The following is a 24,204-nucleotide window of genomic DNA, read 5'->3' as shown; positions in this document are numbered from 1 at the left end:
CCCCTTGAAAAGCCAAACTCTTCCAAGTGGGGGTTGGGTGAAGAGGAGGGCAGACTGCTTGCATCCTTTTCTCATGCTTCTTGCGGGCTTTCCACAGAGTGTGAAGACAAGAGGGCAGCCTTCTCATTTCTTTCCACACTCCCTACAAAGCTCGCAGTGGTCAGACTGGTCCAAAAGAACAGCTTCAATGGCCACCCCTGCTGGCAGCCCAGAAGTTCACTGCCTGAGGCTACTGCCTCATGCCTCACCTTGCCCTCTCCTCTTGCTGCTGCTGCTGGCCCACTGAGAATGAAACAAACCTGTGTTCATCACTATGGTAAGGGGAGATGGGCCAAACCTGATGGGAGGGCATCCTCCTGGCATCTTCCATTCTCCTCCTTCAAGCCACATGTTCCATTGGGTTAGGGCTGCACAACTTTGGCCCTTCAGCTGTTTTTGGACTACAACACCCATCATCTCCCTTCACCGTGGACAATAATCAGGGGTGATGGGGTTTTAGTCCAACATCTGCAGGAGGGCTGAAGTTGTGCAGCCCTGCATTATGGGATGGGAAAACTGGGCATACATATTTATGAATAAAAATAGATATAACAAATGTATCTGCATCGACACAGGCATAAACAAAGAAAAAAACGGGGTCCACGGAATGGGGGGGGGGAATGCAGAAACCCATGGACAAAGAATGATAATGAAGGATGAAAGGAAATAAATGAGAGCTAAATGAATAAATAACCTGCTCTCAACACACATGAAAACCATCAAACACATCTGTATAACACATATAGACATACAATAACATAATACCAAATATAATTACAACATGCAATTGAAAAGTAAAAAAACCAATATATGCAGATATTTGAACAAAGTCTGAGATGTCTTCAAAATGAGACTGTAAAGAGAACATACAATGCAAGTAATGAGTTCTCAGATCCAAAAGGAGGAAACGGTGTACTCAGGGAGATGTTGCACATGCATATAGTTCAAATCATGAAGCCTTCATTCAAAGAAAGAAAGCAACATACTCTATGATGACTGGTAATGACTGATGATGGAAGACAAATCACACCAGGGGAAAACCAGACTTCCGCCATGTGTCTCTTGTCCTTCTTGGTGGTGACGATGGATTTGGAGCAGGTGAACAGCATGGACATTTCGTTTTAAGAGGCGGGCTGGATCCTCACAAGCCTAGCATGGTTCCCTGCATTATGGGATGGGAAAACTGGGCATACATATTTATGAATAAAAACAGATATAACAAATGTATCTGCATCTACACAGGCATGACAACAGGAATGCTCAAAAGATCTCTAGAGACTTCAGAGGAGTGTGTGTCCTCTGGAGATAGATAGATAGATAGATAGATAGATAGATAGATAGATAGATAGATTAGATTTACTTCATTTCATTTTTATTATTTATTTTATTAAGGAAGGAAGGAGTTGAGTCAGACTACTGGTCTGGTATTGTCTACACAGACTGGCAGCGGCTTCTCCAAGGTTGCAGGCAGAAATCTCTCTCAGCCCTATCTTGGAGCTGCTGACAGGGAGGCAACTTGGAACCTTCTATGTGCAAGCATGCAGGTGCTCTGCCCAGAGCAGTCCTATCCCCTAAGAGGATTATCTTACAGTGCTCATGCATGTAGTTTATTTCGTACATTTATAGCATTTTTATGCTGCCTTTGATCACCAAGGAGGTTTACAACATTAATAGAAATATTGTCCTTTAATAAAATCATGCATGGTGTGGAGAAAGTGGATAGAGAGAAATTTCTCGCCCTCTCACATAACACCAGGGGTCATCCCATGAATTTGATTGCCAGGAAATTTAGGACCAGCAAACGGAAGGACTTTTTCACACAACACATAATCAACTTGTGGAATTCTCTGCCACAAGATGTGGTGACAGCCAACAATCTGGATGGCTTTAAGAAGGGTTTGGATAACCTCATGGAGGAGAGGTCTATCCACGGCTACTAGTCGGAAGGCTGTAGGCCACCTCCAGCCTCAGAGGCAGGATGCCTCTGCTTACCAGTTGCAGGGGAGTAACAGCAGCAGAGAGGGCATGCCCTCAACTCCTGCCTGTGGCTCCCAGCGGCATCTGGTGGACCACTGTGTGAAACAGGATGCTGGACTAGATGGGCCATGGGCCTGATCCAGTAGGGCTGTTCTTATGTTCTTAAGGACAGGCAGTTGGTGGTGGGATGGCCTCTCTGTGCAAGGAAGGCCTAGTTTTAGCATGGCTTGAAGAGCAGCAGTTCTTGTTCTTGCAAAGATGACTTTTAAAAAAAACCTTTGTAGTTTGAAAGTACATATTCTCATGGCAGATGAAGTTGTGCTATTTCAGTTACAACTTTTAAAAAATGTACAAAAGGTATAAGGAGATCAGCAACAGTCTCTCCAGTAAAACCGGAATTCAGTCAGGAATCAACTGGTTGAAAGGAACAAAAAAAGGTTCAACAGAAGTTAAAACATGGATAAAAGAAGTTGCATCTTTTAATTCATGGTGACACTGGCTTAAAGAATTTTTGCAGTAACTCTGGTAGACATGAGCGGAGTTGCCTTGTCCATCATTTTGGGTGCATTATGCTAAACTCTTATCACTACATTACAGCTTTGAAATGTGGAGTCAGAAGCTCTGTAGGAGCAATCCTTTCAAACAGCAGTTATGACATTCTTGGTACACCATTGTATACTACTTTGGCAAGGACATTTGCTTTGCACTATCCTCAAGCCTGTTCCCCACCCACCCCTTTCACAATGCCTAGGATGAGCTATTTGGGACAAAACCAGCAAAAAAAAGGCTGACACCTCAACATCTTAATTGTTGTTTCATCTTGCAGCTGCTTAGAAAATGCGGCCAAACCTGGCCAAATTCCAAAGCTCTGCACTTCACAAACTGAGATATAAGCAATGATGTACAAAAACCTGCGCACCCACAAGTTTTGGGATGTCTGCTCAGTTCATTTTAGATCTCACTCAGTTTGAATCAGGAAGCCCCACTCAGAATTCAGGTGCGCACACACTGCCTTGATATTGCCACCCAGAATAAAACTCATTCTGCACAGAGATGAAAAAAATCAGAGGGACCACTGCCCAGGGCCCAAGCTGTTCAGGGCTTTATAGGTTATAACCAGGACCTTGTATTTTGCCCAGAAACTTATCGGCAACCAGTGTAGATCTTTTAAGACAGGAGTGATATGGTCTCTCCTAGATGACCCAGAGACCAACCTTTTGGCTGGGAACCAGACCTCTCTAGAAGGTGGGTGTGCCTTCTACCTCAGGTCTGGGGTCATGTGTGAGCCTGGGCTGCATTCAGCCTGAGCACACACAGAGCTGGGCTCCTAGAGCGCCTGACTAATGGGGGAATCCCACAATGCACCATGCTCATTGTGAGGTGCATTGTGAGATATCTGGAGGCTGAGATGCATTTCCCCAGCCTGGGTGCGTGAGTTGCACATCCCACATGTGAATCTTGCTCGTCTGGGGGGAAGGTAAGCTGGATCTTGCCTTCTCCCTGTGCCCTTCCTGCCCGCCAACAGTGGTCGTGTGCACAGCCTTAATATGTATATATAAAATATGCCTTAAATATACAAACATGTGTCTAACGGTTGACAGAATCAGAGTCTTAACATCAAAGCATCCATGCAAATTAGGCAGAAGTATGCTCATTTCCAGTGAATTTTAATAGCAGGTTTTAAAAGTATCTCTCGCTAGCAATCAAGACTATTTTTATATGTACTTCAAGTGAGCCATTTAACTTCTCACTTATCTTCTTTCTTAGATCCCATTTCATTTAAATTGTCACAGCTTCAGGCCTGCGCGAGGCTTTATTTTTTTCCTGCATTATTTGTATTTTACAACTCCAGTGGTGGGGGCGAGGGGAATCATTTCATTAAAAAAGAGTGTTATTGTTTTAACATTCAAACGTAACTGAGAAATAAAACATTTCCAATTGTGGAGGTAAACAATTTGAACAACTGAAAAACAAAAATATTGTTCATTAAAAATGGCAAGGCAGTCATGAAGGTATGCCAGTCTTCTTTAGAATATAAAGCTTTAGAATATACAAAGGCTTTAGAATATACACAAAGACTTGAGGTGAATATTTGGGGAGTGAAATGGATTGGGATAAAACACCTTTTCGAAAAGATCTGTGTGTAATCAGGTGTGTTGGACAATACTGAAGGCCCCTAATTCTTAAGAAAGCATTTGAGCACATGCTCAACTCACTTCATGACCATAATAAGGTTCTGTTCTGCTGCAGAACTTTTAATGTACTGTAGTGGCAAAACACACAGGTAGTGACCAGAATGGAGGTCTCAATGCTTTGCCAGTCCTTGTCTCACCACATTAAAACACCAGAAAAACTAGTTTTTTTAAATGTCAACATTGTACTTATTTTACAAATGCCTTTACAATTTGTTTATCTGGTTTTTAAAAATGTCATCATATTATAACAAAATGTACAACCACACAGGGTGACATGCAACTCACTTCAAATGCACCAATACATATAAAGACCAAAACAAAACAACAACAACAAAAACCCCAACATTAAGCAGAAACTGTTAAGAGTTAGTAGAGAAATGTTAGGAATTGTCAGTCACTACAGTCACTGATGCAGAGTGTCCTTCCATAATGATGGGTGAAGAGAGTGGGGAATGGACATCAACTGACATTCGTTCTAGAAAACAAACATTTGATCTAGAAAAGGGTACCAGCTAGTGTAAGAAAGAATCTGCTTTCCCACCTCCCAGGAAGCCTGACTTCATATGTAAGGTTTTGCAGAACAACCAGGTGCCAAGCCCAGGACTAATTCTGCACAAGCAAGTACAGAACTAGCTTTTGAAGATCTCCAGTGATGTGAGCAATCTGGAGGTAGGTTATGTGAGTGTTATGTGAGAGGGTGAGAAATTTCTCTCTTTCCACTTTCTCCACACTACGCATAATTTTATAGACCTCTATCATGTCTCTCTGCATTCATCTTTTTCTAAACTAAAAAGCTCCAGCTGTTGTAATCTTGTGACCATAGTTCACAAAAGCTTATGGTATAACGTATTTGTTAGTCTATAGTCTTTAAGACTCTTGTTGTTTTTCGGAATTTTAGAGGGATGATACAGACTGTGACTGTCTGTGGCAGAAAAGAAAAGAAGGTCCCATGGTATTTTCCTTTAGGAATAACTTATGTAACAGGGCAATCCTACGTAAGTTTTCTCAGAAGTAAGTTGAAATGCATCCAGTGTGCCTTACTCCCTGGAAAGGATGCAAAGAATTGCAGCCCATGAAACTCAACTCCATGTCTTGTGGCACTTTAAAGCCTAACAGGTTTATGCGGCATAAACTTTAATGGGAATTGAGCTTCTTTCATCACACTAAAGTTCACCACATCCTTAACCTGAGGATAAGCCTCCTTGTGAGGAAAAAAGAACTTCCATTTCTGTTTTCACTTCAGGACGAAGAGTATGTCTTGTAGCAGCTTCAGGGCGAACAGCTAAGTGGGGACAGGCCTCCTTGTAACAAAGGGGATTTCGCGGTTTTTATTTTTCCTTATTTTACTTCAGGAAAAATCTCGTGTCAGGAAACCATGGAGGCCTCATCTTACATATAGCACCTTAAATGCTTTATTTATTTTGAGCCACCTCTTTAATTGCGGGGGGGGGGGGAATCAAAAACAACAACACGAAATGTGGGCGCTAGTCCACGAAAAAGCACCCTGCAAGACATCTGTTAAGTCTGGCTCCAGAAGAGCCTACACCAGGCTCGAAAAACTCCTCTCCGAGCGCGCCTCCGAATTTAAGCCGCGCCCGCCAAAACGCCCCCCGCCCCGCCTCAGGAGCCCGCCAATGGGCTTGCTCGCTCGCTCCCTCCCTCAGCTCGAGCCCCTCCCTCCCCTCGCCCCTCGATTCCCTCACAGGTCGGCCGGAACGGCCTGCGCCCCAGTTATCCCACGCATGCGCCGTGGCTCGCTCTAGTTTTTTTTAAAAAACAAAACAAAAACTGTTGAGGGAGTTTAAAGGAAAAGAGTCGAGCGAGGGGAGGAGGTGAGTAGATGGCGCGGGGTGTCTGTGTGGGGGGCGGGGAGGCAGGGGAATGGGGCATGTGAGGCGGGGACGGCTGGAGGAGCGCTCGCTCCAGCCCCCCATACCCCCCCCACCCCAGATTGTACTTTCAGTAGGCTGCGGGATGGAGAGTTGCACTGTCGGGGAGGGGGTTTAAGAAAGAGGATATTTTGCCCCCTCCCATTTTATCTGGTTTTTCCTTGCGCCCCCCTCCCCCCATATCCTTGCCCACACCGTTAGGCTTGGCTTCCTCCCGCCATTTTGTGGCAGGAGTGGAGGGGGGGGGCGTTTGGGGAGGGGGCAACTTTCGGGGTGGAGGAGCTAAGGCAGCTCCACCCTGCTCTCTCCCCCCCCCCGCTTTGGGGGGGCGGCATTGGAGGGAGCCTTGCTTTCCTCTTCCCCCATCTCTGGGTCGCCTCTTCCCTTCCCTTCCTCAAGTCTGATTGGGAAGTTTGAGGAGGAGGGCAAGTTCTCCTCCTCTTTCTCCTCTTCCTCTTCCTCCTGTCTCGCGTGGTTTGGGGTGGCCCTTGGGGTCGTGGTGGGTGAATTCCACTTTCCTGCCCCTCCACTTAAAAAAAAAGTTCTAGAGGGGTAGCCCTGTTGGAGCAAGCACTGTCCGTAGGAAGAGTCTCCTGACAGCTTTAAAGGCTGACCTGTGCCTGTGTGGCAGGAGGAGGCTTTGTGCACTACAAGCCCACTGGGTCAGATGCGCAGAGTGCTCTCCTCAGCTGGCACGGAGAGGAGGAAGGAAAGATGTAACCGATGGAGGCCTGAAATGCACGAGGCAGGGACGTTTCTATGCAAAGCTCAAATGTACACAAGAGAAGCACGAACACCCAAGAGTCTTGTGGCACCGTCCAGACATCGCATTTTTATTGTGGCAGAAGGTGTAGAGGCTGCTTCATCAGTTGCACGGAGTGTTATTCTCATCTGGCAGACAGATGGTAATACAGTGCTGCGTACATATACAGTGCACTCGGGCATAGGCTTGCTCAGAAGTAAGCCCTTCTGTGTTTAATGAAACTTGCTCCAGAGAAGTGTGCAGTGGATTGCTGCCTTGTTGTTGTTGTGTACGCTGCTTTTCAGCAACAATCAAAAGTTCTCAAGATAGTTTACATAGTAGGAGTGAGAAATTCTAAGCCTTTTTGGGACTGGAAACCAATCTAAAAAGAAATAGAAGAGGGATAGCAGCAGCAACTATACTGGACTGGTTCAGGATACTATACTGGACTGAAGAGAGAAAATTGCTGTCTCCTTGCTGAGCCACCATATATTAATAATAATTTGATTTCTATACCACCCTTCCAAAAATGTCTCAGAGAAATGTACACAGAGAAATAATAAATAAATAAGATGGAACCCTGTTCCCAAGGGGGCTCACAATCTAAAAAGAAACATAAGATAGACACCAGCAACAGTCACTGGAGGTACTGTGCTGGGGGTGGATAGGGCCAGTTACTCTCCCCCTGCTAAATAAAGAGAATCGCCACGTTAAAAGGTGCCTCTTTGCCAAGTTGGCAGGGGTTATATACACAGACACATATATACACAATATACACATATATACACAAACACATGTCTAGAAAGAAAAAAGATGTAAACAATTGGGTCAAAAGGCCATGAAATGCAAGAGGTTCAGACTTTGGCATTTCTTTGCAAAACTCAAATTGATACACCACTGTTTTATATTTTGCATTGCATTGCCTTTTGACTCCACTGTTTACACCATGTGTGTGTGTAAAAATATGCCAACTGAGACTGACATAGTGAAGCTGATCCCACAATAAGATTGTTAACCTTTATAGAGTGCCACAGGATTCTCTTCTGAGATTTTGAAAAGTTTGTCTAGCTCTGTTTTCTCTTCACATGCTGTGGAGGGTAGTCACACCAATGGATAAGGTGTTCAAGAGTTAGGTTTTTCTCCCTTTGAAGCAAAGAGAGAAGCATTGGGATCTCCCTTGATGGAGGATTGAGGGCTTGTGTACTCAAGGGTATGCAACTCGAATCACACTGAGGGCCACCTTTATATTTCTGTGAACTCAGGAAGGCTGTAACTGCTGTAAAGCATTTCAAAGTATTTTCCTCACATTTTAGCCGACTGTTATTTTTCCCCTCTGCACTTTATAACATGCACCTTACTGGATCCCCATTTGCATTAACCTTCCCTCTTTTTCCTCCAACCCCAGCCTGCAATCTCTCTCCGTACTCATCTTTCAATTGTGCTCCATGTTTTATTTTCTCAACTCACAGGTCGCTGTACCACCATCTCTCAGTAGCTCCCTTTGCTGTCTGTCTGTTTGCCTACCTCACAGAATTCTCCATCTCTTTCAACTCTTTTTCCTTCAGTTTTTTTTTTAATGCTCTGCTTCTATTCTACCTTCCTTCCTCCTTATCTCTACTCCTTGCTCAGCTGCATAACAAAACATACAACAATTGATTTTCCAGCAGTTCACAACCTTTCCCTAGATTATGTGACAGCATACTTAGTATTGGCCACAGAGTGTACGCTTTGCAGGTGGCTGCAGCCAACCCCAGCTCTCTGGGGTACCATGTTGATACATATGTTTCCAAATACATTTGCTAATTTTATATGCACCTAAAAATGTTATGTGAGGATTTTCTTGGAGGATGTCTCATATACATGCATGCTGTATGGGGATGAAGCAACACAGATAAAAAAATATGCATTCTCCCACCCACTGTTGATGGGCTTGCGTGGGCCACAAATATAACCACAAAGAGGTGAGAAGTGTGCAAACATTTAGTCTTTCCACCACCACCACATAGGAACAACATAGGAACATAGGAAGCTGCCATATACTGAGTCAGACCATAGGTCCATCTAGCTCAGTATTGTCTTCACAGACTGGCAGCGGCTTTTCCGAGGTTGCAGGCAGCTCTCAGCCCTATCTTGGAGAAGCCAGGGAGGGAACTTGAAACCTTCTGCTCTTCCCAGAGCTCTTCTCTTTTTCATCTCCAGAGAGGAATATCTTGCACTGCTCACACATCAAGTCTCCCATTCATATGCAACCAGGGCAGACCCTGCTTAGCTATGGGGACAAGTCATGCTTGCTACCACAAGACCAGCTCTCCTCTCCATCCCACCACCACCTGTGGGATGCGTATAGGCAGGGAGGGGATGCAGTTGACCACAAGCCTGAAAGTGTTTAACAGTAATCTGTGTAACAGTTTACAATTAAAATAAATAAATTTTAAATGGATCCTGTTTTTAGTTAGTTTTTACGGGTTTTATTGTTTTGTTGTGTTAATTTATTGTTTTATTATTTTTGTGAGCCACTCTGAGCAGCAATGCACTGGAAGGGCAGGATATAAATATTTCATATAAAATAATAAAATTAACAAGAAAGAGAGGAAGACTAGGCATGCAACTGAGAACTGAGCTGCAGCAACATGCACCTAAGAATGTCAACCCAGAAGCTCTGGGTTCAAATCTTAGCAGTCGTAAACTTAATAAATGGCTTTAGGAAACCTCACCTACATTACAGTAAAGATGAAGTGGGCAGTAGACTGCAAAAGTTTATGTTATAATAAATGCATTGGTCTTTAAGGTGCCACAAGACTCTTTGTTTTTGCTGCAACAGACTAATTTGGCTACACCTCTTAAAATGCTTACTGAGATATTTTATATGAAGTGCTGTGAGTGTTTGAAATGTGCTACGTATTATTATTATTATTATTATTATTATCACTTGCTTTATTTAATAACCTATTGGAGGGATTTGCATGACTGGATTATCAGCTTCTGCCCTGGTGGTAGATCTCCCCCCACCCCACTGCTGTTGAAATAATTTTGTTCCCTATGCTAGGAAATGGATCATAGAATAATAACTTTAATTGCATTTTTATGCTCCCTAAATAAGCATTTTAAAATTATTTATTTTTAAGTAATAGATAGAATAAGAAAGCTGTTTTGCTGCTGGCAATGATCATTATTAACAATTATGGAGCTATTCGTTTTCACCCAAAATAATATTTGAAGCATTGTTGTTCTGTATGCTGGAACTGCTGACTTAAAATCATTGGTCACAATCCAGCACAGACTGTGGCTCTGTGAAAGACTCTTGATTTAAGTAAGGTTTAGGTGCATACAAGTGTGCACTATGCTGGCCTTGGGCCGAAATAAACAACAACAACAACACAAGTGTGCACTTGGATTGTGGCTGTTTATTCTTCTGTGGTGGATTTCCTAGGCAAGTAATTACAGCACTGTGACATAAATTGGGTGTTAACCAAAATTGAACTGGATCAGGGATGTAACTATAATAGGGCAAGGGGAAACAGTTGTCTGGGGGCCCACTGCCTTGGGGGGGACCCCAGATGCAAGTCACATGACTGATTCCCCCAGCCACGTACCCACCCAGGCATCCTTCAGTTGTACTCATCTTCCGAAATTGATGTTCATCCTCCGAAATTGATGTGAGTGTTAAGACCTGGAGCAAGCAGAACAGCATGTCTTTCTATAGTACCATTAAATGACTTGCATCGTCCACGATTTACAAAACCTTTTAAAAAATTATCTAGGATGATGATCTATTGTGGCACATAGATCTATATATGTGTGTGTGTGTGTGTATCTCTCTCTTCATGAGCTGAGCTTCAGTTGCGGGGGGCATTTTAAAATCTTGTCTCTGGGCCCACTACAACCTTGCTACGCCCCTGAACTGGATTCTTATGAAACTTCAGTCTTGGTTTGGGGGTAGATGTGCCCACTTACAGGAAAGACGTAGTTTGGTTAAATAGTTCAGTAAGAGAATAGCAAGGGATGGCAGTTGGTGAGGAGGTTGACAAAAATAAATAGGAAGGAACAAAGGAACTCATTCCAGCAGGATGCTTCAGTCCTCTGGCTTCCGTCCTTCATTTCATTTCTGCCCATGTGGATAGCCTAGGTTATGAACAACAGTATGTTTTACTGTTAGGCTAGCCATTTCTTTCCTGGTAGAGCTCTTGTGCTTTTCGCTGTGTGTGCTGAGCAGAAAATTAATAGGCTTAAGCTTTCCTATCACTATTTGTCTATTAACTTTGCAAACAATGAATTGTCTGTGATTCAGTGAATTGCTAGAGTTCAGTCTCTTGATCACTATATCCTTCCCAGTCGTAGTTCAAATTTTCAGGTACAGAGGCATTCAAAGTGTCAGTCACCATCTGCCCCCTCCCCCTTTGGTGAGGGGCTGTAGCACTGTGGTAGAACACCTGTTTTGGACACAAGAGGTCCCATGTTCAATCCCTGGCATCTGCAAGTAGGGATGGGAAAGACTCCTCTCTGAAAGCCTGGAGAGGTGCTGCCAGTCAGTGAGTAGACAGTATTGAGGTAGATGGACCAATGGTTTGACTCAATAGAAGGCAGCTTCATTAGGTGTGTATGTTTTCCTCCAGTGTACAGTTTGGTAAAGTCGGTTGTGAGTTTCTCTGGAAAGAAGCCATGGATTGATTATACATGAATTTGATATAAGTAAAATTCATGTATATCAAAGCCTGTCTCAGTATGCTTTGATATAACTATACTGAGACATGGTTTAGTCTTTGTTTTTTGGCTAAAATGTATGGGCTGGAATACATGGGTTTGGGTCTTATCTCTACAGTGAAATTATGGATGGCATATTGGATGGATACAGGCTATCTGGATATCTAATTGATATGACATAGTGGACAGATTCAGACTATTATTAAACCAATCTTCAGGTGATTATGAATGGACCTGGGAGAATTGTTGTGGACTTGCCCTCCTCTTAGTATTGTCTAGGAGCTGACCTCTTTTTGCTATCAGTTAATGCTTTCATACACTCTATTGATATTGTCTGTTCAGATTTTAAGTCTTGTAGGACTGCTTCTGATAATGTGATTGGGAAAAGTCATGTTTCATCTGTGGATAAGGAACCTTGAATGCATCAGATATGATAACATCAAGAAGATGCTTGGAACCTTGTGGGAGAGTTTTTGTTTTTGTTTTGCAAAATAGTTACATAACTCAGAAAGGTATACGAGTCAACTTTAACAACCATAGTATGGAAGAGTGATTTTTTCCATTAAAAGTTGTGACTCTACCCCTAGTTTTTGGTGTGTGTGGAATTAATAGTAGTTTCTTGCTCTACAAATGTTTTCCACTAAATGTTTTCCACTAAAATGGGTTCCTTGCAAAACGCAATTCTCCATAAATCAAGATGGCAAAACCGGTCTCTATATTTGGAGCTACATAGAATTCTGATATAAATTCTTGTCAGACTTCAAATTGCTTCTAATTTGCTCTGATTAGCATGAATCTCTATTACTTTATGAATGATATTATCTTTTATTGCCACAGCAAGTGGCAATGTTAATTTTAATGGGATGAATGGTAATGTACATGAGAGTACATTACACTCAGTTACTCTCATGAACGAGAAACCTCTTGCACCCTAGGCAAGATCTTAATGTTGCCATCATCCTCTTTTGCCAAGCGACATTATTAAGGACACTATAATGTCTGAGCATTTTACATATTTTTCAAAGAGGTAAGATGAGGACTGTGTGAATGCTGAGAAGTAGGCCAGTGGTTCAGTAGGCTCTAGCAGGGTGTTGAAGTAGGGCTTCAAGACAGTCTGTTGCAGCAGCAGCAGCAGCAAACTGCTCAGTGTGAGAGGCCAGGCCACTGTCATTAGTTATATAGAGCCAGATAGGACTTTATTGGCTGTTTAGGTCACCTGATCTTGTTAAGCCAGGGATTCTCAAACCTGTTTCTCCAGGTGTTGTTGGACTTCAATTCCCATAATCCCATTATGGCCAAAGGCCATTGTGACGTGAGATTATGGGAGTTGGTCCAACATCATCTGAGGAAAAGACCATTGTGGCTGGGGTTAATTTTGTTTGTTTGGCACACTTCTTTATTTGGCACAATGGCCAAAGGCCATTGTGGCTGGAGATTAGGGGAGTTGATGTCCAGCATCATCTGGGGACCCAAATTTGAGAACCCTTGTGCTAGAATGAAGGCTATGGTGTACCTGCAGTGATAGTGCTTTAGAACAATAGGGGTAAAGTAGACAGTTCCCTCTACCCTCAAACTGCTCTGGTGCTGAAGGGATTAAGGCATTGCATATGCTGGTCCATAATTCATTGCTAATGCTGGGCCATGACTGTAATAAAGATTGGTTGATTGATCCTTCATTGCAGGGCCCGGAAGCCAGTGGCGGCTCCCATTGACCCTAAGTGGCTCCCTGACTGTTTAATAGGCCTGTGCAAAGCTTCAGCCAAAGCCAAATACTCCTCACAGCTCCCCTGGCACCATACAGAGGCGACAGCACCACTGTGCAGTGCTGCACTTTCCCCAGTGCTGGTGGGGCTCTTTTAAGGGAGACGGCGCCTTCTGGAGCTTTAGTACCATATTTAAATATGTGCATAGGGTGTGCAAGGTGTGCACACTGTGAAGTGGGGTGGGGGGAAGGATGGGGGAAAGCTCAATGGGGAAAGCACTGGGAAGGACTGCACTCCCCAGCATTCTGTGCACACCTTCTTAGGTGGCACTGGAGCTTGACAGGGCTCTTTTTCTCTTAAAGCATCCCCTGGTTGCTGCTAGCGCTGGGAAAAGTGCAGCTCGCAAAAGTCAGCGCAGTGGGAAATGGCTCTTGCACTGAACATTTTCTGTCAAAGTGGCCCCTGCTTTAAAAATTGTGAAGATCACTGATCTATGGCATTGCATACGTGTCATCTATATTTATAAACAAAGGTACGGGGCTATTGCCTTCATTGCAACTAGGTTTACAATTTACAATCTTAAAGGAAACTGTCTCCTATAGTAAATTATGTTTACCCTTCTAAATTTGGTTTCATTCCCATCCAAGGCATCCACTTTCAGTTAAGTTCTTGAACCTGTTGACCAACCACCATGGCATCTTCTGTCTCTTTCCTCTCCTATCAGTTTACCTTCTTGATAGTGATAATGGAGCATTTTTGTAGTTCTGTGTGATGAACTAATCACTTCCCTTTCATCTGTACTATGGCTGTTTTGCATTCCAGTAATCAATCAACTTTATTATGGTCAAAGACCAGCATAGGTAATAATACAGCAGAATAGATAACAGAACCATATTGAAAGTTGCTACATATATGCATACAACTATCAATGAGTATAAAAATGTCTAAAAAGTATAAAATAGGCTATACAATATACTAAAGGGTAAAAGAGAGATAGCTAAAAAATAAGACAGCCAACTAATAAGTAATGAAACTGATAAGATAACTAATATAAGCAATATGTATAAAATTGGTCAATTAAAAATACAGCTCTAATGACGTGAGTAGTAAAATGTTAAAAGTTAACTACCTATGAGCTAAATGCATCTAAGAATTGTACCCAGACCCCAGCCCAAGAAGACACAGAGACATTTTTTTAATGGGAGAAACGGGCCACGCTTTATTAATATAACAACATTTGTGGCGGACTGGAAACAAGGTGATTAATCACCAACATAAAAACAGTGCGGGCACCTAGGCGTGGGCTAGGATTCAAAACGTCCTACCCATCGCCTGCAAGGGCGACACACCCTGGCTCAGGAAAGAGGCAGGTAGCTCCCGCCCAATTCCTTCAAAGCCAACCACCCCTTTTAGAAGAGGGGATCTGGACAGCTTCAGATCTTTACCTCCCCGGACCGCACAGCCCAAAGGTAGGTGAAGTCCTGAAGCAGGTTTCTTGGCAATGTAATTCTTCCCGTGCCGCACAGGCCACAAGGAAGCAATTGACCAATCCACCTTAAAATGTCCAAGGGTGCTCACCGAAATCTAGACCTCCTTACCCACAGCCCGCACTGTTACCGCCAACGTGGCCAACCTAGAACCTAACTACCAACTGACTGCAGAACAGAGTAGGCGAAAAAAACCCCAACAACAGCCAATAAGTTGAGAGCAAAAAATTCCTACTCGGCCCATAGGCGACCAGTCACTAGACCCGCTCTGCAACAGGGAGGGAGGGAGGGGGAAACAAACAGCCGACTGAGAGGCCAGAGCGGGGAAACGCTCGGCCTCTCAGCAAGCCCCGCCCACCACGAGCCAGCCAACCAATCAGGCTTCTTCTTGGGCTCGTGAGTCCCGGGCTGGGACAAACACCCTCCCACTTGCACGAGGCAAGGGGAGGGGGATTGTACCCAGACCCCAGCCCAAGAAGACACAGAGACATTTTTTTAATGGGAGAAACGGGCCACGCTTTATTAATATAACAACATTTGTGGCGGACTGGAAACAAGGTGATTAATCACCAACATAAAAACAGTGCGGGCACCTAGGCGTGGGCTAGGATTCAAAACGTCCTACCCATCGCCTGCAAGGGCGACACACCCTGGCTCAGGAAAGAGGCAGGTAGCTCCCGCCCAATTCCTTCAAAGCCAACCACCCCTTTTAGAAGAGGGGATCTGGACAGCTTCAGATCTTTACCTCCCCGGACCGCACAGCCCAAAGGTAGGTGAAGTCCTGAAGCAGGTTTCTTGGCAATGTAATTCTTCCCGTGCCGCACAGGCCACAAGGAAGCAATTGACCAATCCACCTTAAAATGTCCAAGGGTGCTCACCGAAATCTAGACCTCCTTACCCACAGCCCGCACTGTTACCGCCACCCAGGAAGGTTAGCCCTCGCTTGACCTTCCTGCCCCACCCCCTCCAAACCTTCAGCAAGCACTTCCCGGATATTATGCAGATACAAATCACAACCTTTCTCAGACAGGTGGACCCCGTCAGGGCGGAATAACTCGGGAAAGCGAGCAGCTATATCTGGCTGCCGCACCACAGACCCCCCGGCCGCCAAAACCACTTTACCTATTGCGGCTGAAATCTTCCTGCGTGCCTTTTCCAAGCTAAGGCAAGAATGAGCACCCCGCCACACCCCGCGCTGGAGCCAATTAACCCATATTATGCGCACGCCAGGCATCCAGCTGCGCAAAATAGACAAATCCGAGGAGGCTTGCTGAAGGATGGCGAGGCCAGGCCGCCGGCCCAAATCATTCTCCCCTAAATGAAGAACCAGGATGTCGGGAATGGGAAACCTATCTAAATGCTCCCTCAATGCTGGAAGCAACTGATTCCAGAGCATGACCCTCATGCCCAACCAATAAACTGAAGCCTTGCTTCCTAAACTCAACTGGGATCCCCAGCGGGTGGTGCTGGCCCGCTTGAAAGCCCAGAAGACCAATGAATGGCCACACATCAGGACTCGGACCGGGACCGCCGCCCCGCCAGCACCTGTCAAAAGAAAGCAACAGGTCAGTAGAGCCCACACCCGTCCGCTGTCAGCGCACATAACGCCTGACCGCCACGGACCTCCAACGTCCAATCCTCTGAACTTCGACCTCCTGAAGCCCCATACGTGTAGCGGTGGTGGCCGCACCAATACGAAATGAATGTAGAGTAAGCCCCTGGAGCGCAACCCCCGCGGCCAACAGAGCCTTCCTCACCACCGCCAAGAATTGATACTGCGTCAGAGGAGTCTGATTGCTGTGGGTAAAAAGACATCCCCCCGAAAAGGGGCCCAGCCCAGCGTACTGCCTCAGGGCCACCACGGGGCATACATTGATATTCCCGGCCGCCGCGAGGCGAACCGTCTGGCCTCTGCCCCTCTGATCCGTCTTGGAGCGACGAAGGAGCAAACGCACCTCCCCGTCACCGAACGATAAATCAGAATATTGCAAGCAGCGGTCCCTGGGGGAAGACCCGCTGCGGGGAAGCAACTCCCCTGGACGGAAGGCCCCAAAAAAGGCAACCAACAGTGCAGCCCTAAACAGCGACACCTCCCATGGGCCAGAGCAGCACCCCACTAGGTGGCCCAGCGTTGAAGCCACCAACTCCAGAGTAAAAGGGCGTCTGGGGTCCCTAGTCCTAGGCTCCCCCCTAGCCCAACCCTCCAACATGCGCCGCACCCGCGGGTCGGAGGAGGAATCACCAACCCCACGAACCTGGGCTTCAAAAGCTAACGCGGCAAGATAGCCCCCCAAAGTGGATACCGCGCGCCCCGCCCTGCGGAGGAAGACCAAAAACTGCTGAAGTTGCTCTACAGGGACCGGCCACACCTCCGCCAAACCTTCAGTCTTTCGAAAAAGAGAGAAAGCCTCAAGCTTGGCTGTGTAGCTCACTCTGGTGCTAGGCGCCAGAGATGCCGCTATGGCCCGCTGTGCCTCCGCCTGCCAAGTTCCCACAGAAAAGCTGGCATGGGTTCCGGGTGAAGGGCGGCCTCGGGCGCTAACGCTCTGAACCTGTTTAACTGAAAACGAGACAAAGCGTCAGCTATGTCATTCCGGATACCCGGAACATGGCGGGACCGGAAAAGGATATTAGCCCGCAGACACTGCAATACCAATGCCCTAACCAAAACCATGACCCTCGGGGACTGGGAAGTCTGACTATTGACAATCTGAACAACTGCCAGATTGTCACACCAAAACACAACTGAGGAGTTGGCAAACTCAGCGGACCAAATATGCACGGCCACCACAATTGGAAAGAGCTCTAGGAAAGTCAGGTCCCGGGAAACCCCCTGCCTGAACCAGTCCTCGGGCCACCTGGCGGAACACCAACGTCCCCTGAAATAAACCCCAAAACCTATTCCACCTGCAGCGTCAGAGTGGACCTGCAGGTCGGTTTCCAGAAGTCTAACATCCCGCCAGAAAGACACCCCATTAAAATCAGTGAGAAATGCTTCCCAAAGAGCCAGGTCGGCCCGGGCACCCTCCGTAATTCGTACTCTGTGATGGGGAGCCCTAACGCCCACAGTCAGGTCACATAACCGGCGCAAAAAGGCCCGGCCCGGAGCCACCACTTTGCAGGCAAAATTGAGGTGACCCAAAACAACCTGGAGATCCCTAAGGGAGACCTTACGGGCGCGACCAAGGGACCTAACCATGTCCAATAAAACCCGCAGCTTGGCCTGAGGCAGCCTGGAGCAACCGGCAACAGTGTCCAACTCAATCCCCAAAAAGGCAAGGCACGTGACCGGCCCCTCCGTCTTATCCCGTGCCAAAGGGACACCTAGCCGGTCTGTTAGCTCCATGAAGGAGCGAAGTAAATGGTGGCACTCCCTCGAATTCCCCCTGCCTGTAAAAAGAAAATCATCTAAAAAATGAGCCGTGTAGGGAAGACCCGCCTGACGCCTAACTGCCCACTCCAAAAAGGAGCTGAATGTTTTGAATGCTGCGCAGGAAATCGAGCAGCCCATAGGCAAAGCCCTATCAAAATAAAATTGGCCAGCAAATGCAAAGCCCAGCAGCTCGAAGTCATTTGGATGTACCGGCAACAGGCAAAAGGCGGATTCAATATCACACTTCGCCAAAAGGGCCCCGGGGCCCCTACCCCTGACCACTTCCACGGCCTCATCAAATGAGGTATAACGTACAGAGCATAAGCTATCAGGGATGCCATCATTTACTGAGGACCCCCTGGGATGAGAAAGGTGGTGAATCAACCTAAATTCACCAGGAACCTTTTTAGGGACCACCCCTAATGGGGAGACCCTAAGGCTGGGGAAGGGGAGACTGGCAAAAAGGCCCCATCACCCTGCCCGCAGCCACCTCCTTACCAATTTTCCTAACAACGACTTCCTCCTTACCAACCACTGATCTCAGATTGCGAGAACTGCCTAATCCCCTCCGGGCCGAAGAGGGAATTCTGAAACCATCCCGGAAGCCACATAACAAATAAGAAGCTGCTGACTGGTCAGGATAGTCCAGCAACAGCTGCTCAAGCACCTTCACCTTGATAGGGCTAGGACCCTTTATTCGGAGCGGGTGGAGGAGGGCCACCCTTTTTACTGCTCCCCTGCCTATACTTAGCCCCGGAACCCCCAAACTTGGCCCTGGGGCAGGAGGAACTGGGGTGCCTCGCCCCACAGACCCCGCAGGCATGCTTAAACCGACAAGGGGAACGGGAGCACTTGCCATTGGAGTTAAACTCCCAGCAAACAAGGTGGGGTTGAACCCACTGTTGCCCAGGACTCCCTGAGGGCAAAACCCCCGATGGGTTAGAAAGCAAATGCCCACTGTCAGACCTATCTCCCTCTATGGGCCGGGCTGGAGACATAGTAACCAGCCACAACTCCTGCAACGGAGCATCCCAGGGCAATGTGGGGTCAAGGGCAGCCCTCATTCTAAAACTCTCATCGTACCGTACCCAGGAAGATCCAGCAAAGTCGGAGACCGCCCTGTGAATTATATCCATGTATTTTAACAGGGCAGGGCCCCTTGCGGGCTGGGCTTGGACAATAACCCCCATATAAATCGTGAAGCCAGAAAGCCAATTATTCCAAGTCTTTTCGACCGGCTTTCTCCTGGTGGCTTCGTGCTCCTTACAAGATTCCCCCTCTTTATGCTTAACCTCAGGTTCCCTGAACAACAAGCTAAAAATGTCCACATATTCACCCTTAAGGATTTTTTCTTTTGTAGAAGGGAGTAAGTGATCCCCTAACGGGAGGCCCATGCTACCATAGGGCGCATGCTGAGGTGACGGCAGAATCCCCATCGGATAATAACCCGCCTGCACCCCCGTGGCAGATCCAGCAGAGGAGGCCACCCCCGGGAGTGGGAGCGACCCGCTGGAGGGCCGGTTGCCCAACCAGACCTGCTCCGCAGCGCCTTGTAAGCCTGCAATAACTCCAGGAAAAACCGGCGGGGAACCCGCCACCCAAGGTTGTGTATATGGGGGCCAGTAAGAAGCTGGGCCCCATCCACCCATGGCAGGCATCGGCCAGGGACAAAGCCACTGGCCGGTGACGCCGGGCGGTGTAGGTGCTGCTGGCTCACCCTGGGCCAAAGGAGTAGCCGTATCCACTGGAGGCTGAACAACTGGTGCCGCAGGCGGAGGTAGCAATGGTGAAGGCGACTCCGGAACTGGAGACTCAGGTTCAGGAAGCGGTAACGCAGGAGCAGAAGGGCCCGGTCCAGCAGGGTTCAGCCCTTCTTCCAGCGCAGCCAGCCTACTAGAGAGAGAAGTTAGCAGCTGGCTTTTCACAGAACCACTGGTCCTCCGAGGGACCTTAGGAGGAGGCACCCCCCCCACACCTGAAGGACCCGCACCTTTGTCGGAGGGGGCTGCTTTTGCTTTCTCTAAAGCTTCCATCCTATTAATTAACCCCCGTATCAGAGTCATCTCCTCATCCTCCTCCTCCGAGGAGGACTGCGGGGGAGCAGGCCTCTTGGGCTGCTTAACAGGGCGCCCCCCTTTCTTGCCCTTGGCCTTCCCCGGCATACTGCCTCCAAATAGTGGGATTCCAAAAGGGGTTGGAGGAAAAAAGCGCCAACCACGCACAGAATGAAGGTAGCAAGGATATAGAACAAAAGCCAAGCCCTTGTCCTGAATCAAAAACAATACTCAATCCTATCCAGGAAAGCACCAGAGCCCCCCACCCAAGGAGAAGGCTTGAAAAGGCCTTTTGACTCTCAACCAGGCCAGGCCCACCAGGGCACCGATGAGCACAAACACCCACCTGCTACCCACCAAACAAATAAAAGAATGTTGGCATCAAAAGTAGTGCTCCAGGGAATGGAAAAGGGGCCGCTGCCCAGCCACCCAGGCTGATGGAAACCCCCCAAATACCCCACAAACCAAAAGGGCAAACGCCCAGAAGGAAAACCACGCCCAGGAAGCCGAGTGCCGACGCCGCGCTGAAGAGGCCCAAAGACGCTGCTGCTGCAGCTGCAACCCAGCCGGGAGCAGTCCCGGGAGTACCCCCCTACCAGCGGGGCCACCGCTGACACTATGGCCCCCTCGACGGAACGCCGCCGAATGCCGCCTCGCCCGCTTGTCGGGCGCACCCCCCCAACTAAGGCCTTCGAGGAAGGAGCTCCCGGACTGAGCTCCTTCCTAATCGGAAACAAACAGCCGACTGAGAGGCCAGAGCGGGGAAACGCTCGGCCTCTCAGCAAGCCCCGCCCACCACGAGCCAGCCAACCAATCAGGCTTCTTCTTGGGCTCGTGAGTCCCGGGCTGGGACAAACACCCTCCCACTTGCACGAGGCAAGGGGAGGGGGATTATATAAAGAGACATATTAGGATATCCAGTAGTTAAAATCACAGATTATGGGCTAGCAGTCATAGTCCTACGGAGCATTCCATTAATCTTCTGTCTGTGATGAAGTGTTATTCTTAATGTGTAAATGGTAAATGACAGATTTCTAATACATTCAGCCCTTTGGTGAAGTTTTCACCAAAATCAGCAAGTATCTGTCTGTTGAGGTCTAAATTGTTCTGAATGTTAAAATTAAGAATATGGTTTGTTTTATAAAGAAACAGTAATGCTGGGCAATGGCCTCCCCATCTCTGACAGCTTTTTAAAAGTCTTTAAAGACTCATCTGTTCACCAAGGCTTTTAATTAATATTGTTTTAATGGTTTTAATGCTGTTTTAAAATATTGTTTAAAATTTTTAAATTGTTGTAATTTTTTAAACATTTTGTTTTAACTAATGTTTTACTTTTTCTGTTTTTATTTTGTTGTAAACCACCCAGAGACGTAGGTTTTGGGCGGTATTAAAATATGTTAAATAAATAGATAAATAAATAAGTTTTTATTATAGTCAAAGACCACCATAGGTCCTAGGAAGTAGTTTGAGGGGTGGGGAGCTGTTTAGATTGTGAGCCCTTTGGGGACAGGGAGCCATCTTAATTATTTATTATTTCTCCCTTAAAGTAGGAGGTCATAGCTCACAAAGGGTTAACTTCCATTCCTTCGCTCCCAATAGACAGGAAATCTCAGGTATTTTCGGGTAGCTGAAGTCCGTCCCCTTTTCCCAGCATGCTCAGGTATAATTCCCCAGTTCCTTCCTGTATTCTCTCTTGATCAGACATACACCTCGGCTCATGCCCAGTTTCTAATCTGCGTTCATCCTTTCTTACCGGTGAGCTTTTCCCCCTGCCCCACGTGGCCAAGAGAGGAAAAAGAAGCCCCTCAAAGGAAAGTGTGGGAAAGAGAGACAAGGGACCCTAACTGCTCTGCAACAGAGCGAAAGAATTTTGATACAGGCTGCTTGCAGTGATTCACTGCAGCAGCCTGGAGGTTGGTGGATGCACCTGGCTGGTGGGTCAGCAGTGGGGAACAGGGCCTCACTCCCCCTTGCCACCCCCCCATTCCATCCACACTGGGACACAAAGAAAGGGGATTGCTAACTGGTGCCTCCCCAGGACTCCTCCAACCATGCAGGTCCCCTGCCGGTGGATTTGCCAGTGGAAGCTCACACGCTGCAGCGTCAGGAGCACAGGCTACATCGCAGCCTAACGCCGCCGCGACTCCCTTTCTTTCGGTGTTGGCAGCTGCGCCGGCAGGCAGGTACGGGGACACACTCTCTGCTCTCCCTCCACTCAGCCGGACCATGGCGCCAGGAAGCGAGGGAGGGGATGCTCTCCTCTCCACCCCGCCGCTCAGCTGTTCAGCGACAGATAGCAGGCCTGCGCCGCCGACGTTCCCCTTACAGGTGGCCACGAATCTTGCCTCTGCACCACCACAGTTGGCCCACGTGCCGCTGCCACCTCTCCTGCCCACCACCACAGTTGGCCCTGCCTCTGAAATACGGGCAAGCTGCCCAGCAGGGGCAATGGGGGCAGCAGGGCGTGCCTTACAGACTGCCCACGAATATCTGCCAACAAGGCAGACCTTGGGCATGGCACCATCATTGGAGGACCCAAGTGGCCATGATCCAAGATTGGCGACCTCCTCCCCAAACAGGGGGAACTGGCGATTGGGCGAAGCCTCTGGGCCCCTCACCCACGCCACAGGTGCCCTGGCTTATAACAGATCCCGTGAGGAGGCACGGCAAAGGGAAGCATTATCCTGGCATCTGCTCAATGAATGTCTTGACGTGCTACTGTGCTCAGCGGCCGATGAGCAGGCGGCCAGACTGTGCCAAAAACAGGAACCACTAGAGAGACAGGACATGGTGCGTGGTCTTGAACCTCAGGCGATTAAACTACTTCATTCAGAAGTGGCGCTTCCGCATGGAGTCCCTCCATTCCATCAGGGAGGCTGTCACCCTGGGCGACTTTGTAGCATCAGTAGACCTGACAGAGTCTTATCTCCACATACCCATCTCCCCTGCCCACAGGAGGTTCCTCAGGTTTGCTACAACCAGAAACACCTCCAATACAAGATCCTACCTTTCGGACTCTCTTCAGCCCCGAGGGTCTTCACCAAGGTGCTGGCTGCCTTGGAGGGCCACATGAGGATGGAGGGACTCCAGGTCCATACTTTTCTGGATGATATTTTGATTCAAGCACAGTCCCTCCAGCAGGCAGAAGCAGACGTCCCGAGGGTCCGCCAACTACTCCAGTCACACGGTTTTCTGGTGAATGGGACCAAGAGCCAGCTCTGGCCATCCAGTGCATGACTGCACCTGGGGGCCTGGTTCGACACCAGAGCAGCAACCATATCTCTCCCGCAGACAGGAGGGGAAAGATCCGCAACCAGATCCAACCTCTCCTGTGTCGGCCGCAGGTACTGACACTGGCGCAGCTTCTGGGGTCCATGATTGCATGCATAGAATGCCTGCCATGGGCAATGGTGGCATGTGCACCTACTGCAGTGGGTACTGCTGCCATTCCAGAACGAAATCACTGGCTGCATCAGTCGGAAGGTCCCTCTGGTGCCGCAAGTGCGGCAGTCTCTCCTCTGGTGGCTGTCACCAGCGGTGACAAGAGGAAACCCCCTGAGGGAACTCGACAGGGTCACCATCTCTTCAGACGCCAGCCTGACTGTCTGGGGGGGGGCACACTGTGGGGAACAGACGACACAAGGACTCTGGTCCCTGGAGGAGGCCATTCACAACATCAATTGGCTAGAATCAAGAGCCATCAGGCTGGCACTAGCCAGTTTCTCCCACCGCCTGCAGGGGAAGCATGTGTTGGTGAGAACTGACAACATGACAACCAAGGCCCACTTGAATCAGCAAGGGGGGACCAAATCCAGATCCCTGATGGAGGAGACCAGTTCTCTCTTCCAGTGGGTGGAGGGGCATCTGGCCTTGATCAGGGCAGAACACCTGAGCGGTGCATCCAATGTCCAGGCAGACTGGCTCAGTTGCCAGACAGTGGACCAGTCAGAGTGGACCCTCCATCCTGAGGTGTTCGACCAGATACAGAGCTTCCTGGGGTTGCACCAGGTGGATCTGTTTGCATCTCCTACAAACAACAAACTG

General features: G+C 47.8%; 2 protein-coding genes and 1 long non-coding RNA gene across 7 annotated transcripts in view; 1 reads left to right on the top strand and 2 right to left on the bottom strand.

The window, feature by feature from the left end:
- Nucleotides 1-753: 753 nt before the first annotated feature.
- Nucleotides 754-5,992, bottom strand: LOC128332802 (uncharacterized). Of its 2 annotated transcripts, none has more exons than XR_008310764.1 (2): nucleotides 5,398-5,992; nucleotides 754-1,201 (listed from the first exon to the last, which is right to left on the bottom strand). It is a non-coding gene; the product is annotated as an uncharacterized LOC128332802 (long non-coding RNA). The 2 variants fall into 2 exon arrangements; XR_008310763.1 differs by having other exon boundaries at nucleotides 5,715-5,992.
- Nucleotides 5,907-24,204, top strand: part of LOC128332800 (lethal(3)malignant brain tumor-like protein 4) — an 88,949-nt gene continuing 70,651 nt past the window's right edge. For 3 of the 4 annotated variants that reach the window (XM_053267563.1, XM_053267562.1, XM_053267560.1), the window contains exon 1: nucleotides 5,907-6,043. The gene's annotated coding sequence lies outside the window, so the exon portion shown is untranslated. Of the gene's footprint in view, nucleotides 6,044-6,509; nucleotides 7,006-24,204 lie in introns of those variants that run through there. The other variant, XM_053267561.1, reaches the window with a different exon arrangement.
- LOC128332801 (uncharacterized) lies at nucleotides 14,437-21,046 on the bottom strand. The gene is made up of 2 exons (XM_053267564.1): nucleotides 19,824-21,046; nucleotides 14,437-16,278 (listed from the first exon to the last, which is right to left on the bottom strand). The coding sequence occupies exons 1-2, from the start codon at nucleotides 20,266-20,268 to the stop codon at nucleotides 15,647-15,649; spliced, it is 1,077 nt and encodes a 358-aa protein (XP_053123539.1). The 5' UTR covers nucleotides 20,269-21,046; the 3' UTR covers nucleotides 14,437-15,646.

The sequence above is a fragment of the Hemicordylus capensis genome, chromosome 7 (assembly GCF_027244095.1).
Source record: "Hemicordylus capensis ecotype Gifberg chromosome 7, rHemCap1.1.pri, whole genome shotgun sequence".
Classification (NCBI taxonomy): domain Eukaryota; kingdom Metazoa; phylum Chordata; class Lepidosauria; order Squamata; family Cordylidae; genus Hemicordylus; species Hemicordylus capensis.
The sequence above is the reverse complement of the archived record's forward strand: the minus strand, read 5'-3'. Positions and strand labels throughout refer to the sequence as shown.

What these genes read in the sequence shown, in the direction of transcription:
- LOC128332801 (XM_053267564.1), bottom strand. Translation starts at nt 20,268, where the DNA reads ATGCCGGGGAAGGCCAAGGGCAAGAAAGGGGGGCGCCCTGTTAAGCAG. An exon ending in GGCTACTCCTTTGGCCCAGG is followed by an intron (nt 16,279 to 19,823) that starts GTGAGCCAGCAG and finishes TTCTTTTGACAG; the next exon opens with GTGCTGGCGGGGCGGCGGTC.